This window comes from Cervus elaphus, chromosome 12 (assembly GCF_910594005.1).
Source record: "Cervus elaphus chromosome 12, mCerEla1.1, whole genome shotgun sequence".
NCBI lineage: Eukaryota > Metazoa > Chordata > Mammalia > Artiodactyla > Cervidae > Cervus > Cervus elaphus.
This window is the reverse complement of record NC_057826.1, coordinates 49,766,537-49,783,586: the sequence shown is the minus strand read 5'-3', so window position 1 is coordinate 49,783,586 and position 17,050 is coordinate 49,766,537. Positions and strand designations below refer to the sequence as shown.

The window sequence follows — 17,050 nt, the reverse complement described above, 5'->3', positions numbered from 1 at the left end:
GAAGGAGGAGGATGGTACAGAATGAGGGAAGGACAATAGAACTACTTTCCTCTTGTACATTATGTGTCTACAATCAATTAAGTAAATATCTGACGTCTTTCTTCAGAGTTGGCAAATACAATATCAGCTTCTAATGTGGATAAATAAGGTTTAAGAACAATATTTTAAGATTGTGAATTATTACTGATGACTCAAATCCTTTGTGTATTTCCTATTTATGTTAAAATCTGGCAAATGGACTGGAATATTAACATACTATGAAGGTGAGCAAATTTCCTATCTTCTTCTCCAGTCAGTGATTAAGAAAACTCCCAAAGAGTGAGTAAGGTGGGGTGAAGGTCCTCCTAGAAGCAACCGAGGGTAAAGTTAAAAGTAGAGAATAAAAAGGGGGGGAAAAACCAACAGAGAGAACCCTCTTCTTCACAATTCCAAGAGTTCACTCAATTCTTATTCTAGAAGGAAAAGTGGGGTTAAGCAAGATGGTACAGAAATAGCAAATATTACTTATTTGCTGTCCAGTCGCTAAGTCCTATCTGACTCTCTTGCGACCCCACAGACTGGAGCCCACCAGGCTCCTCTGTCAATTGGATTTCCCAGGCAAGAATACTGGAGTAGGTTGTCATTTCTTTCTCCAGGGGATCCTCCTGACTCAGGGACTGAACCTTGGTCTCCTGCATTGCAGGCATCTTTACCACTAAGCCACCAGGGAAAGTGAAAGTGAAAGTTGCTAAGTCGTGTCCAACTCTTTGCAACCCCATAGTCCATGGAATTCTCCAGCCAGAATACTGGAGTAGGTAGCCTTTCCCTTCTCCAGAGGATCTTCCCAACCCAGGGATTGAACCCAGGTCTCTTGCACTGCAAGTTGATTCTTTACCAGCTGAGCCACAAAGGGAAGCCCAAGAATGCTGGAGTGGGTAGGCTATCCCTTTTCCCGCGGATGTCCCCGACCCAGGAATCAAGCCAGGGTCTCCAGCACTGCAGGCAGATTCTGCACCAACTGGGCTCTTAGGGAAGCCCTTTACATAGATCATAAATAATGCATAACACTAATTAAACTATTCTATCAAAAGAGAAAGTTACACCCAAAGGAGTAGTATGATAGAGTCAAGTGACTACTAAAACTTCTCTGTTGTTAAGACTAATTAATCCTCCCCAATCTTTCTCTGCCTATCTACAGTCTGACAATGAGACACCACACAATTATAAATCCTAAGATTAGTCTCCTTCTCCTCAGCTTCCTACTATGTCCACACAGGTCTCAAATATAGACTATATGAGACTATCTCAGGTACATGTGGTTAATTTCAGAGTCCTACAAAGAGCTACACGAATCTCAAACTGTTCATATCTCCAAAACCTCACTCTTTAGCTTCATATCCATTATCACTATTGAATGCCTGATCCTGCTGATTTTCCTCAAGGTTTGTGTATACTCCAAATACTTCTACTTAGAGACAGATGTTAGAGAAGATCTCCTAGAGAAGGAAATGGCAACCCACTCCGGTATTCTTGACTGGAGAATTCTGTGGACAGAGGAGCCTGGTAGGCTACAGTCCATAGGGTCACAAAGAGTCAGACAGGACTGAGCAACTAACACTTGAGAGAGAGAGAGAGATGAGCAGGTCACACCTATATTTGACACAAAACAATAAGAGATTCTACCTACAATTAAGTCACTCAGGTTGCTTTTTTAGGCCCAAAAGGTAGAATAGGTGTAGTCAATCAACAGATGTTAGTACTTAGAACTGCTGTTAACAGAGCCAAAACATCATCTAAAATCTCTTTAATCACATTTCCTACTAAACCCTTTCAATTTTTTTTTTTTTATATCAGCAGCTAGTTTCTTCTTAAGGGAACACTTCACTTTCTCAATTTTAATTTGTCAGAACCAGAAGAGATAATCATCAAAAATTTAAAAGACGAAGCAAGTAATGTACTTGAGGAAAGGCCAGAGGGTACAGTGGAGCAGTTACTCTGAATTTCACTTTAACTTTTTCTAGCCCATTTTTTTTAGCACATGTGTCACTTACCATTTTATATTACCCATTTTGTTTTTTAAAGTATGCACCACCCAGGTTTACATCACAATTATACACAGAAACAATACAGCAAAAGTTAAAATAGCACATAATACCTCACTTTATTTACTCCACGTGATCACCAATATGAATTTAACACTATTTGACATTTTAAGTACTCACTAATAATATCAACCAATTTACTTAATTAGCAAAAAAAATTATCAGTAATTTAAAAATTACTGATAATTTTTTTTGCTGACATTTCAATTTCCCAGAAACTAAAAACCTAATCTGCTCCTGAGAAACAGGAGGTTCCTCCCTGTATGGTTTTGCAGCTGAGAAGTCTGTTTATTTCTAGATGAGTGGAGATTACCGGGAGGCTCCAGAAGAGGAGGTAGAGGAGGAAAAAACTGGGAGAATTCCCCAATTTCTCATGAATGAGGCTGACACTGCAGTTTCAACACCTTTGTTTGAAATGAAATCCTAAACATTAAATCCACCTATATTTAACTAAAAACACTGAAAAACATTCCAGAATAAAAAATAGTATCCAATTATCCACATCCCTGGTCCCCTCAATTGGTTGCAATCATTTACAACATGAGAAAATCCTAAATACTTAATTAAAGAAAAAATCACAGGTCATTAAATTATGCCACTCTTGTAGCGGCAAAAAGAATGACTTATTTGTTACATAAACTTTATCATTAGGTTTTTTTCTCTGGAAAGAGCTGCAATTTTAAAAAATTAAAGAAAAAAAATATAAATAAATAAATAAAAAATAAAAAATTAAGAAGAACTCATCAAATTCCACATACCTGGTCATGGTAGCTGGCACTGGAAGTACTATTTGCTCCACAAGGTGGCTGTACTTGTGGAGGTCTTTCCACAGGACACGCAGGGTCACTAAAGGAAGGAGACACTGGGACGGCTGGGTGGGGAGGATGATGATGGTGGTGATGATGCTGAAAATGGTGGCCATGCTGCTGAAAGCAACTTGTGTGTGGATGTCCTAATGCGTGGTGATTCTGCGATGGCCCTCCACAGGGCGAGTGCTGGGGACAGCAGGAAGGTAACCGAGGCATTGCAGGAGGGCCAGTTTCTGTTACAGCATTAGACGCAGTTCTCCTCGAGTCATCTTGAAATGAAAAAATGCACAGATCAATTAAATGATCAAGTATCACTGTGTAAAAAATATGTGTGTGTGCTTAGCTGCTCAGTCATGTCTGACTCTTCACAACCCCATGGACTGTAGTCCACCAGACTTTTCTGTCCATGGGATTCTCCAGGCAAGAATACTGGATGGAGTAAAGTAGCCATTCCCTTCTCCAGGGGATCTTCCTGACCCATGGACCAATCCGGGTCTCCTGCATTGCAGGCAGATTCTTTACCATCTGAGCAACCTTGTGTATAAATAGGTAAATAATAAGTGATTAGTGAATTCAAGTATCTGTAAATAATAATGTGATATAGTCACATTCTTAACATGTATATCCTGTAATTTTAGGCAGTGGTCTTCACTGGGATTTTCTTCCAAGCTTCAAGAGGCTTATATTAACCATGATGTTTAAATATGGCAATAAATCACCTTTTCCTAGGTCATGATAAATTATTAGTTTTTTAAAATAAATTATTAGTTTTAAATTGTATTTTAAAAACTCCAAAGTATCATGGGAGTCCTTTCACTATATACAACAAATGCTCTTAATACTATAAATCATTCCTATATAATGAAGACTACTATGTCATACTTCTTAAAATCTTAACTTCTTAAAGATATAACTATCCAACTCAGAGCATATCTGGCTAAGTCTCACTAACATCCAAAGTCTTTTCCCTTTCTCTAGTCTCTAAACTCAGACCCAATAGAACAAAAGAAATGATAAGATTCTACCTGGTTGAAAATTAAAAGTCTCTTGTAATAATTTTGTGACTCAAAGTTGAATAGTGGGATAAAAGAATGGAGTCAGATGGGCTTAAATTCTAATCCTGAGCCTGTCTAATTTGAGTAATGTGACCTTAAGAAAGTTATTTAATCTCTTTCTCACCTATTAAATGTAGCAGTAACTATCCTGCATGGTTGTTATTAGAAAAGATAATAATCTTCTAGGTACAAAACATCTGAGTCCTAATTATGCTCTGTCACATGCCCAGAGTTACTTTGAAGGTACATTCTCCCAGGCCAGAAGAAAAGCAAATGTGTCCCCAGAAGGTTTATCCTAGTGTTTCAAACTCCTCTAAGAAACAGTACCCTTTCCTCAAACTACATATGTGCAAATTAAAAAAAGATAAAAATGGAGATACATTTTCTACTTAAAAATAGAGGAATAGAAAACCCAAAGCCTGTCCTTCCTTTCCCCCACATGACTCATGAGGCATCTCCTCAGAATTCTTAGGATTCTAGAGTACACCTGTGTTCCAGCAATATTTCTAGAGTAACCAATACCAGGGATACCCTATTGCTATTTGGCTCACAATACAAAGCTATTCTCTTCTGGGTCAATGTACCAATTAGGAATCTTCTGGTTATTTACAAACAATACAAAAAATCCAACCAAAACTGGCTAAAACAATGAAGGGAATTTACAGACTCACATAAATGAATCTGGGTGGCTCTGACTGATGGGTGTGATTGCAGTACACCTCCCTGTAATTCTCCAGGGTCTGCCCTCCTATACATGTCCTATTCTGCTGTTGCTGATTCTCTTCTGGGCAAACCTAAACTCTTCCTAAACCCTGTTAGGCAGTATTTCTATTCTAAATCTCTGAATATTGTTGTTTTTCCCCCTCAAGCTCCTATTCTGGCCTATTTGGGCTAATTTCCTGAGCCCTTTTGTACAGGTTCTTAACCTGAGAACTAGAATTCAGGAGTCTGTAAACTCAGATAGAAAATAATTACACTAATCTCTAATAGCCTCCTGGAATTAGTATTACCTTCTTATCATAAGTTGAGAGGTTAAAAATCACAAGTAATTTATAACAAAACCAAAAAAGATAAAAAGTTAACAAGTTGTTCACTTTTAAAACATAAGTGATAGCAGATTCAAAGTCAGTTCGATAACTACACCCCTTTCATTCATTTGCATTTCAAATTTCTTGAATAACCTGGATAGAATCACAACTGGCATACTAGGAACTGACTATGATCAACAGCTATCTTAGTTATGCTGAATCAAAAGTAGCTATTTTCTATAGGCTATAATATTTATAGCAATATCATTATTATAGGATCTTCACTTCCTACAACATTTCTGAGGTTATATCTCAGTCCCCATGTCAAAATGTTACACAAGTAAATGTCATTTATTATGTGTTACTTCAGAAAAGAAAATAAAAAACCTTTAGGACACTAAATCCATTCAGTGGATGGACTAAATGACCTTCATGGTTCCTTCCAACTGTGACACATTAATTTTACAAATCCGAAAACTCTAAGACTCAGGAGATAAGTCTAACCAGAGCAAGAGACCTAGGGACTGCATGACCAAAGTGATAGATATGACATTTATCTGTTTAAAAATGACTTGCCCTCTTGGTCTTCAATTATTCCAAAAACAAAGGTCACAGTGAGAGAAGAGGAAGCACAATAACTATAATATCCTTAAGGCTGAATACATATTTAAGGGGTTAAACGATTAACAGTATGCCCCTCAAAAGAGGACTGACCTTATAGCTCTACTTCTTAGGGTACAGTTTTGACTTCCAATTAAATTAATATGTTTTCCTACAGTCCAGAAGCTCTTTGTTGCTCAAACAAGGTAGAAATCCAAAGTAAAGACAACTGAATATCCTCTTGTTCAAGAGTTAATAACCAAAGAAATCTGCCAGAGCAGGGTGAAATACAAAGATATCTGATTAAGCAAATAAACCCTGCCTTTTTTTTAAATTAAAATTAGACTACTGAGTGTCCACTAAAAATAGACCATCACAAATCTACATCAGAGAAATTAACTCCATATCCCAGTGACATCAAGCTGGTTAAAGTACTTTTACTGTAATTCTAGGAAGATTACCGAGATGTACTCATGCATTTATTCATTTATTTGGCAAGTCTTACATATAATAATAACATGGCTAAGGATCTATAAAGGTACTGGAAAATACAACAGTAAAAAGGAAAGTCTTGACCATTAAAATAATTTAGGGATACTGTCTGCCTTTGTTGTTTTATCTCTAGCAACTAGAAATAAGCTACAATGTAGGAAGATCAATAAGCACTTGCTAAATTTAAGCTAACCTCACAAGGGAAAAGAGGCATACCTGCATGGGAGCAGCTTAGTGCTAAAAAAAGGAAGACTTGATCTTTTGTCCTCAAGGAGCTCATCATCAAGCACAGAGAAAAATTTAAAAAGAAATCAACCAGTATTGTAACAGAAGCTCTGGGTTCTAGCACAGTATAGAGCAACACTGTCCCCCAAGGAGTATCCAGCAACAACCAGGGATACTTTCGGCTCTCACAACTGGAGGGGAGGGGGCACTATGGGTTATTCAGTGGGGAGAAGCCAAGAATGCTGCCAAATATCCTACAATGCACAGGAGAGCCTGCCCGCCCTTACAGGAACTGTCCAGCCCAAAGACAAGAGTACCAAGGCTGAGATATCCTGGCATAAAGAAGAATACAGGATTCAAGCTAGACTATGTAAGTCTGAATTCTGGCTCTACTGTCATATAACCTTCACCTGCAAAATGAGAATAATGTTACTTCACCTGCAAAATGAGAATAATCATAGAATCTGTCTCATAGGTTATTACAAAAGTCAGAACTACTATAAAGAAATTATTAACCAATATTATGAGTTCCACAGGTTTTAGCTAATATTATCCACTACAATTGTTAGCTCTTTTTATATTGTGTTACCAGTGCCTAGAACAGTGCATGCTACATAGCATGCAATCAATAAATAGTTTGCTGGATAAATGAATACACAAGATATGTATGCATACGCTAGGAACACATTGAGAAATCACACAGATGATAAATTGACTGGGGGCATGCTGAGTTTAGGTGACTGCAGAATGGTCCAGAGGAGAGGAAGCTGGTATGAAAATTTAAAACAAGGAGAGCAGTCTGGAAGCACAAAATGGTGAGTCATTGACTATTGGTGGCAAGTGAAAACACCTACAGTTATGAGATGGATCAGTGAAAACAGAGATGAGAATAGAGTTCTGGGAGAAAAGAAGATGAGGAGAAAATTTACTGCCAGATTTTTAAACACCCTGTTTGTTTTAAAAGGAGTCAAAGTTAAATGAAGGAGTTTAAGGTGAAGAAGATCCCTTAGGTGTACAGACTTAACACAAATGCACATGTACATGTATGAAAGGAATGAAACCAGCACAGATGCTGAACACACAGGCAAGATTAAAACAAGGTCAAGGACACAAAAAAGGATAAAGAGCAAAGATAAAGAAACTGGAAGCTACAGGAAGGGAGTTAAGAGACCAGCAGTTAGGAGATATGGATAGGTATAAACATACAAAAGTTTGTTTGTTTTTTTTACATACAAAAGTTTTTAATAAAGGGGCTGGAAGTTACACGTATTCATGCATGAGAACCTTTATTTATTTTTTTAATCCTCTTTCCACCCCCAGAAATAAGAGTCTTAAGAAAAATAAGACAATTTTGGAATAGACACTGAGGGGAAGGAAAGGGAAGGGAACTAACTGAGGTATATCATACTATCACAACTTATTACCAACAGCCCAAGATTTGATTCCATAAATTCAGGAGGCACCGATCTGCATGGTTCTATGATTTTTATCAGCCCCATTTAGAAACCTGGATAAGAAAGAAGCTAGATCGCTCAAGTGATTCAAGGTTGGACATATGCAAAAAGGTGCAAAGAAAAGACAGGATGTGAAGAAAATAGATAAATGATATTCTACAGTCCTGGAAGGAAATGAAGCCAGAAGAACTGAATGCTCCTAATATAGTCTGACTATCTGTACATGCTTTTATCAGATTTATACAGAGGAACAACTTGGTCTTGAACAAGATTCTCCTAGTCTAGAGAAATGTAACATGATTAAGTCTATCAAAAGGGCCATCATCAAAAGATAGAATAAATATCATGGAGAGGGTCTACTCATGCAATGATGTTACTACTTAATAGATTAAATGTGAATCCTAACTAAACAAGGGTGTTAAAAAATAAGTACATAAATAAAAGCACTGAGATAAAGTTTTCTTTAAATAAAGTTAGGACTGTTTCAAAGTTGTCTTTATTTCAAAGTTGTCTTGAAATAAAGTTGGGACTGTTTCACATAACATCTAGATAAACATAAGGTACAGAATGCAACCAGAAAAGAGTATGCAATCAATAAATGAAATAAAAACCCATTTCACTTCTGCCTACATTTTATTTTTCAAAAAATGCAGTATTTAAAAGATTCCCCTAGGAAACCTCCTTGTTTCCTCAAGGTTCACCTTAAGTTTCCAGGGAAGGGAGATCTAAACCAGACACAAGCAGTTTTCCAATCTGCTCAATGTTAAGTTATAAGGATAGAAGAATTAAACATATTATTAAAAGCAAAAAAAATTTTTGATATAAAATATATGGTGGTTTCATTATTAATGGTGATTACTATTATTACTGGTGATAGAGGCAATCTACGATCCATAGGGTCTATGATGTCTCTGTTAGTAAACAGCAAGTTCCTATCTCTGTGCCATCATTCAGAAGAGAAAAACGGCTAGTTTAAGACCTAGTCAAACAGCTGATAGGAAAGAACCAGAGACGGCACTGCTAACTGAAACTTAAGAGATAATCCATAAGCTAAAACTATAAAACTTGCTCTTTAAAAATTTTTATTGATATATAGTTGATTTACAATGTTGTGTCAGTTTCAGGTATTAAGTGACTCAGTTATTTACATATATACATTCTTTTCTGGGGGGTGGAGTGGGTGGGCTTCCCTGGTGGCTCAGATGTCTGGAGAATTCCATGGACAGAGAAAGCCTGGTGAGCTATGGTCATGAGGTCACAAAGAGTTGGACATGACTGAGCGACCAACATTTTCACACATCACTTTCACACGTACTCTTTTTTTACATTCTGTTCCGTTATAGATTATTACAAGATACCGAGTATAGTTCCTCTGAGGTATACAGTAGGTCCTTGTTGGTTATCTGCTTTATATATCAAAGTGTGTATCTTTTAATCCCAAACTCCTAGGGATGAAGGAAGAAACAACGTGTTGTTGCAAGAAGGAAACTGTTTTAGAACTATTGAGAAGACCATCAGCTTCATACTGCACACAATCAGCACCAGCATATTCCCTTAACTCCCCAGGGGGCCCTTCTTGCATTTATTTTTCCCTTTTTTTAAAACTATAAAACTCTTAAAACATAAGAGTGAATCTTTGCGACCTTGGGCTAAGCAATAGCTTCTTAGACACGACACCAAAAGAATAAACAATAAAATTGAGGAAATGGACATTGTCAAGCTTCTTAAAACTCCAACTCCTACGTTCAATTCTTTTGGATACATATTTAGGAGTCAATTTTTGGGTCTTATGGTAACTCTGTGGTTAACCATCAGAGTGTCTTCTACCATTTTAAACTCCTACCAGATGTTAATAAAGGTTCCAATTTCTCAATATCCTTATTAACACTGGTCATCTTCTGATTTCCTGTTTCTTGCCTTTGTTTTATTTAATTATAGGCATCCCGGTAGGAGTAAAGTGGAATTTCATTCTGGTTTTGATTTGCATTTCCCTAATGACTAATGTTTTCATGTGCTTCTTGGTCACTTATATAAATGACCTTCTTCTTTGGAAAAACGGCTATGTACATTCTTTGCCCATTTAAAAACTGGGTGGTTGTTCTTTTTACTGTTAAGCTGTGCAAGTTCTTTATAATTCTGGATACCAGACCCCTCTCAAATATATGATTTCAAATATTTTCTCCCATTCTGTAGGCTATCTTTTCACTTTCTTATAATTACCCTTAATGTACAATAATTTTAAATTTTGATCAAGTCCTATTCATTTTTATCTTTTGTTGACTGTATTTTTGGTGTCAGCCATTCAATTCTCCCCCATCTCTTTCAGTTGACCTATAATACTCTGGTAACATAGCACACAGGAACTCAAATATGAAGTCACAGTCTAATTCTAATAGAGAGCACTTTGTTAACATATGATGTTTATTCTAAGAATATACTCTTGCTAACACGGCTAAAATCTTAATAACAACCATTCTTTTTCTAACAAACAGTCTCTCCCCGCCCCTTTTTATTTTTTAAACATACCTCCTGTAGAAGTACCAGTCATACTATTGCTTGTGAGAGTAGTTGAAGTCTCTGACACTGTGGAGGGTTGGCTACTAGTGACAGCTGAAGCAGTATCAGAGGCCTGCTCAGAGGTAGATGGATTTGAATTGTTAATGGAAGCGCTTGTGGTTTGTGATTCCATTCTCGCAGAAGTGGTTGGCACTACAGTAGGTTCTACAAAATACAAAATGTTTATTTAGCATTTCAAAACAAATTAGGCAACGCGTTATATTTTAATGAAAGCTAATATTTTTATAGCTATTAAACTTAAAATGTGAACCCTCTGATAAGTACAACATATAGTTTAAAAAGAAAAGCTTTCGTAAAGTTAAATCAACATTAAAATGAAACGGTACTGTATTTTTAAACATATATGTGCATACTCCAATAATTCAAAGGACTAATAGTTTTTTTGGGTAAGGACTATGTAAGTTTTCTGATCACAGGTAAAGTAAAAGTCCCTCTGCTATGTTCACACACATTGTCACAGTACACAAATTGTACTTTCTCTGGTACCTATGGATTTTAGAGTCACACGGTTTGGATAGAAATTCTGATTTCACCACTGACAGATTGATCCAGGAGAAATTACTTAAATACTCTCCATTTCCTCATCGATAGAACTAGTAAAGCACAAAATTTTCTTCATAGAACTGTTGTTAGGATGAACAGAGATCACACATATGAAGCACTTATATATGATGCTTTAAAAATGGAAGTCATTTAATAAACATTAGCTGTGATTTTTAATATATTTTAATTTTTTACATGTCTTTTGTATGTTTTCCCCCAATTTTTTGCAAATATTTTTATCAGTGCTTTCTAATAAAAATTAAAGTTTCTGTAGTAGAAATTAAAAGAAATTTCAGGTAGACCTTAACTTATGAATGGGTTCTATTTTAGACTCTAATTATTAAATGACTTTAATAATTAATAATGGGAATAAATCTGTCCAAAGCATAGTCACAATAATTAGAATTGTAAAGAAGATATTTAAAAGTGATACAGAATAGAATGAGAAGACAACCATTCTATACAATGCAGTACAGGAGACTGATTACTGAAAAACAAATAGTGCCTGTTAGTCTAAACGGAACCCTATACTTCAGATGCTTAAAGAAATATATTTGCCTAAACTTAAAAGGGAGAGGAAAGAACTTCTGTTTATTTGCCAATAGTTTACCTGTTTCTCAGTCAGAGGTATTGAATTTTTTGGCTGAATAATTCTTGATTGGAGGTGGTGGCTTAGAGGTGGGCTATCCTTTGCATCATAAGATGTTTAGCAGCACCCCTGGCCTCCATCCATTAGATGTTAGTAGCACTCTCCCTCCACTCTGAGAATCAAAAGTGTGCAGATACTGCCAAAGGTCTCCAGGCACACAAAACGGCCACTAGGTAAGAACCACTGTTCTAACTAAACTTATGTTTTAGATTTATTTTTAGTAAGATGGAAGCCTTCCACTGAGAGAAGGGAGTCTTATCTACTAATCACTGGAATACTTTTAACATAAAAGTATTCTGTTTGAACTAAATTCAAGTGGATTAAAAAGTTACTTAGATGGCAGGTGTCACATGGGAAAACACAAAAAGTTTCCAAAAGAGTCATCGATATTTAATTGGATAATCTTTAATAAATCCCTATTATATTAACCACTTCTTACAGATGATTTATGGTATTTCCAAAATAAAAACCAAGACATTGTTAACTGAAATGTAGACATTGAGAATAAATTCTCTCTTCATAAACATCTTAACTCCAAAGTATTGGTACTCTGAAAGTTATGATCATCCAAACTGCCAACAGCCAATATTCGAGTTGATTGCACAAGGCCCCTAACTCTTCTGACCTAACAAATGTATTCTTTATCTAATTTATAGCTAACTGCCAAAACTAATGGACTTCCCTTGTGGCACGGATGGTAAAGGATCCAATCCATATATGGCTTACCAAATATTAAGGACATTATGATTGAGGGCTTCTTTTTAATTTATTTTTTATTGGAGTATGGTTGCTTTACAATATTGTATTAGCTTCTACTGTACAGCAAAATGAATCAGCCATACATATACATATATCTCCTCCCTTCTGGACTTCCTTTCCATTCAGGTTACCACAGTTCATTAAGCAGAGTTGCCGACCATTTCCTTCTAAGATGTAACTATCAGTATCTGAAGATAATTCTCAATTTGAGGGAAAATTCACAAATGTATTCATATATTCATACTTGCTTACCACATTTCCTAACCTCTGCTTTCCAACTCTAGCGTTGTTTCCTCAGTTACTTGGGTAGAGCTGTATGTAAGCCAAAGAAGTTAGGTGTAAGTCTTAGTCGCTCAGTCATATCCAACTCTTTGCAACCCCATGGTCTGTCCATGGAATTCTCTAGGCAAGAACACTGGAGTGGGTTGCCATTCCCTTCTCCAGGGGATCCTCCTGACCCAGGGATGGAACAGGGTCTCCTGCATTGCAGGCAGGTATTTTACCATCTGAGCTACAGAAGCCCTGTAAGCCAAAACGAAACACTAAAGCTAAGCAGCCCATAAAGTAACCATATTACACTGAAAGATAACGTAACTTATAAAAGCAAATTCAACATCTCAGATAACTAGTATTAATCATTTAAACTCAGTTACACTGCTTTTCTGTTCTGTATTTTAAAACTGTTGTTTCTATTTTTCATAGTAAAGTTAAAGTATGACAGCAATATTATAAATGAAAGTAACACATAAGTCTGAGGATAGATCAAACTACCACTTGTAAAAATAATTATTTCTAAGAAAACAACTACCAAGCAGTGAAACAATAACCAGAAACAACTTTTAGACACAACTTACAAACTGGAGTTATATTATCAATTGAAAAATAACATTAGGATATCTGCCAACTTCTCTGTAATTTAATAATATATTATTGACATATTATTATTATTACCAATAATAAGAAGCAATAAGGTTTCTAACATATTAAGATATTTCATTTTACTAAATTGTCTTCATAATTCCACACTGCTAGCATTCCAACTTACCATCTTCATCAACAGTAAGGTCCACAACTTCTGCTGCATTCTGCCTCAAGGGCTGTATAACAGTAGACATTCTATTGCGGTTCCGTGGCTCCTGTGGTCGACTTGTATGAGAACTTGAACCTTGGCTCCAGTGAGATCTATTGTGTCCAAGGGTTGACCGAGACCTAAATAACAAAATTTTTAGTCACCTAAGAAATCATAAGCCTTTCTTACAAAATAAGTTGTGAAATTCTTCATGCAAGAATTCTCCAGAAAGATAATCACAACAGAATTTAAAATTATGACTAGCATAATGCCGAGCACTCAATAAACATCTGTTGAATTAAATATTTAATAAATGTTCATCAACCAACTGACCTAAGAAAATGAAAAATATGCTAGGCCTATCATTGGTGTAAAATATAGGATTCTGTTTCAAGAGTGCTGCTCTCTTTTCAAGGTGTACTTTGAATAGTCACCTGGGTTATAATCAATCATTTACATTTTATGTTAATACCTAAACTTATTCACCATAGATATAGTAACAAAAATATCAACACCCTAAATATTTAATAACATTCACATGATCTTCAGTGTTGGGAGTCCAGAACCAAGTTGTTTCTGGGACTGTCCTAAAAGAGATTTGAAGTACGAGAGATTTCTTGCTATCAGGAGAAGTAAGGATAGTTGTAGCTAGTTTACTGCAGCTAACTATACTTTGGCAGCTATACATAACATCATTGTTTGAGCCACTTTATGCTTTAAAGGCATATAACTACAAACCCTCAACACTGAACGCCTTTTATCATCTTTTAATTATGTGTATTGTACTAAATTACTTACAGGCATATATTTTATTTTTACAAAATTGTAAAGAATTCACTGTAATGATCTGGATTAAAGGTACAGAGAAATGGTATATAGAATATGCAGTTCTCAGGAACCAAGGAGAAAAAATAAATGTTTTAGGAAGATGGGGTTTGCTACAAAGTTGGTTTTTCCTCCTGCCCAAAAATGTAAAACTGCCTATATCGAGGGTGGGATGTTCTGAGAGAATAGCACTGAAACAAGTATACTATCAAGGGTTAAACAGATCACAAGCCCAGGTTGGATGCATGAGACAAGTGCTCAGACCTGGTGCACTGGGAAGACCCAGAGGGATGGGATGGGGAGGGAGGCAGGAAGGGGGATCGGGATGGGAAACACATGTAAATCCATGGCTGATTCATGTCAATGTATGGCAAAAAACCACTACAATATTGTAAAGTAATTAGCCTCCAACTAATAAAAATAAATGAAAAAAAAAAAACCTGCCTATATGCTTATATGTATGTATGTCAGCATGTATGGAAAAAAGTGAGCCAGATCCACTAACATGTAGTCGTCTACATATGAAATTGATCACTCAAAGTTCATACAGAGAAGTTCAGAGAAGAAAGCCAAAGTTCAAACTGAGCTGAAAATGGCCTCAGCAATCACAGAGTCTAGAAGTTTAGAAAGAACTTCAAATTGTAAAATTAAATTTTCAAGTAATAGGACTACAGTGGTTAAATCCTCAGAAACAGATTAAAAAAAAAAAAGACAGTTTATTCCAGCAAGAATTGTACATATTAAGGCATGAGGATAAACAAATGCTTCAAGATGAAATAGTTTTAGATAAGGAGAACAATCACCATTTAAAATTCCTGAGAAACCAAGAGTCTTTGATGAAACTGAGCAGCCTATTATTTCTGAGAAACTGTTAACAGCTGAAGAAACTTCCAGGTCATTGCAGTACTTTGGTGAAAACTTCACAGGATGTACTAACTCCAAATATAATGTTTAGTGAAGTACCAGCAAAAATCCTGATGTATAAGGAACAGTTTCAGAGAGGCCTTAGTGGCAATTGTCAAATCCTGACACAAGGAGATCTGAAATATGGATACATTCTCTCTTAGAGGAGGGGCGAGGAGCCAGTTGAAGTGACAAAGTTATGTTCTAGGTAACCAGAAGGAAAATAAATATGAGTAATGAGCTTATATGTCTTTTTCAAGAGCACTGTCTACCATTATGTAAATGCATTTGCTTGAGTATTTAAACATCTGCATGGTAAGAAAGCTCTCCAATTCCATGAAAAAACAAGTTCTTAGTTTCAATAATCATTATAGCTCATAAAAACCAAGTTAATGTTGTATCAAGCATTATGGGCAGTCACAGGTATCTATGGCATATACCATGAAGTATCAATTTTCCTTCAAGTATGGGAAAATCATTTAAATTTAAACAAGGATATGTTATAGAGTGCTCTCTTCCATGCCATTAGAGCAGTACCCAATGAGAAAGTGTTAAGCAAAGCAGCATGTTCTAGATATGACTGTAACATGAACATTTTTTTTCAATCAATAATATTAAAATACAATAAGCAAATGCATTTCTAAATTCATTCCAACACAAAAATTAAGGTTCATCCATAGATTAGTTTTGTGCATGAAATGAAAGAGAGGAGCAGTTCACTGCTTCCTTTATCAGTATTTGTAACCATCTAAAGCCCAAAATGAATACAGTATTAGGGTCTCTCTCTCTCTTTTTTGGTCAAAGTGATTCTCAAAAGGACAATGTCATTTCAATTATTTATCAAAACAAACAAGGATATCCCATTCATTTTTCACTACAGAGCTTATAACAAATTACTGAGTGAAGGACAAAAAATTTTTAAAAGAGGTTTTATACAAAGTTGTCCTAATCTAAAAGCATAAATATCACTGGTATTAATGAGAAACCAGGAGTTTGTGAACTCTGAATCATAAAACAAACTCAATTTTATAAAACACCAAGTAAAAATCAATATTTACCTAGAGCAATGACTCAGCTCTCATTGTATACTTGGGGTGCTTAAAAAATACTGATTCCTAAGATTCTGGTTCAACTGGTCTGGGCCATGATCCAGCAACAATATGTATTTTATAATCTTCCCAGATGAATCTAACTCAGCCTGGTTTAACAACCTGGTTTAATACTCAAACTAGGTTTAAAAAAAAAAAAGTAAAACAATGAAGATATCTGCAGCACAAATGTGTCTAAATATTTATACTTAAAACTTCAAATATACAACTAGGAATTAAAATCTTACCGATAGCTTTCCCCAACTGTTACTATCTCCACTTCACTGTCAGTTGAGGTAACATTAATTTCTTCATTGGCAGTGATCTGGGGAGTGGAGGAAGCTTCTATCACCACGACATCTTCATCAATATTTCCTAGAAAGAAGAAAATATATTTGAAGGGTATATGAGATAAACAAAGTCCTACTGTACAGCACAGAGAACTATATTCAGTGTTCTGTGATAAACCATAATGCAGAAGAATATTAAAAAAAAAAAGAATGTATATACATGTGTAATGTTATCAACTTGCCAAACAGAAGAAATGAACACAACATTGTAAATACTTCAATTTAAAAAATTAAGGGCATATGCCTGTCAGCTAACTTATAGACAAAAAATTTTGACAGAAATTAGTCACAAAAGTAAAACTCTTATCTGTCAAAGTTTTTAAAGCCAGAGTTCACTACATATAGTGAAAAGTTACTTACTCTTTTTTTAAATTTTTATTTATTGTTTATTCTTGGTTATGTTGGGTCTTCACTGATGTGTGTAGGCTTTCTCTAGTTGCAGCAAGCAGGGACTACCCTCTAGTTGCAGTACACAGGCTTCTCATTGTGGTGGCTTTTCTTCGTGCAGAGGACAGGACTCTAGGACACGCAGGCTTCAGGAAC

General features: G+C 35.8%; 1 protein-coding gene across 10 annotated transcripts in view; it reads right to left on the bottom strand.

Moving 5' to 3' along the window:
- The window catches only part of RNF111 (ring finger protein 111), an 82,945-nt gene that overhangs the window by 19,176 nt on the left and 46,719 nt on the right, over nt 1-17,050 (bottom strand). For all 10 annotated transcript variants that reach the window (XM_043919497.1, XM_043919502.1, XM_043919506.1 and 7 more), the window contains exons 3-6: nt 16,406-16,532; nt 13,318-13,481; nt 10,271-10,465; nt 2,840-3,159 (exon numbers count right to left, since the gene is read on the bottom strand). In XM_043919497.1, coding sequence (XP_043775432.1) covers nt 2,840-3,159; nt 10,271-10,465; nt 13,318-13,481; nt 16,406-16,532 — 806 coding nt within the window. The remainder of the gene's footprint in view (nt 1-2,839; nt 3,160-10,270; nt 10,466-13,317; nt 13,482-16,405; nt 16,533-17,050) is intronic.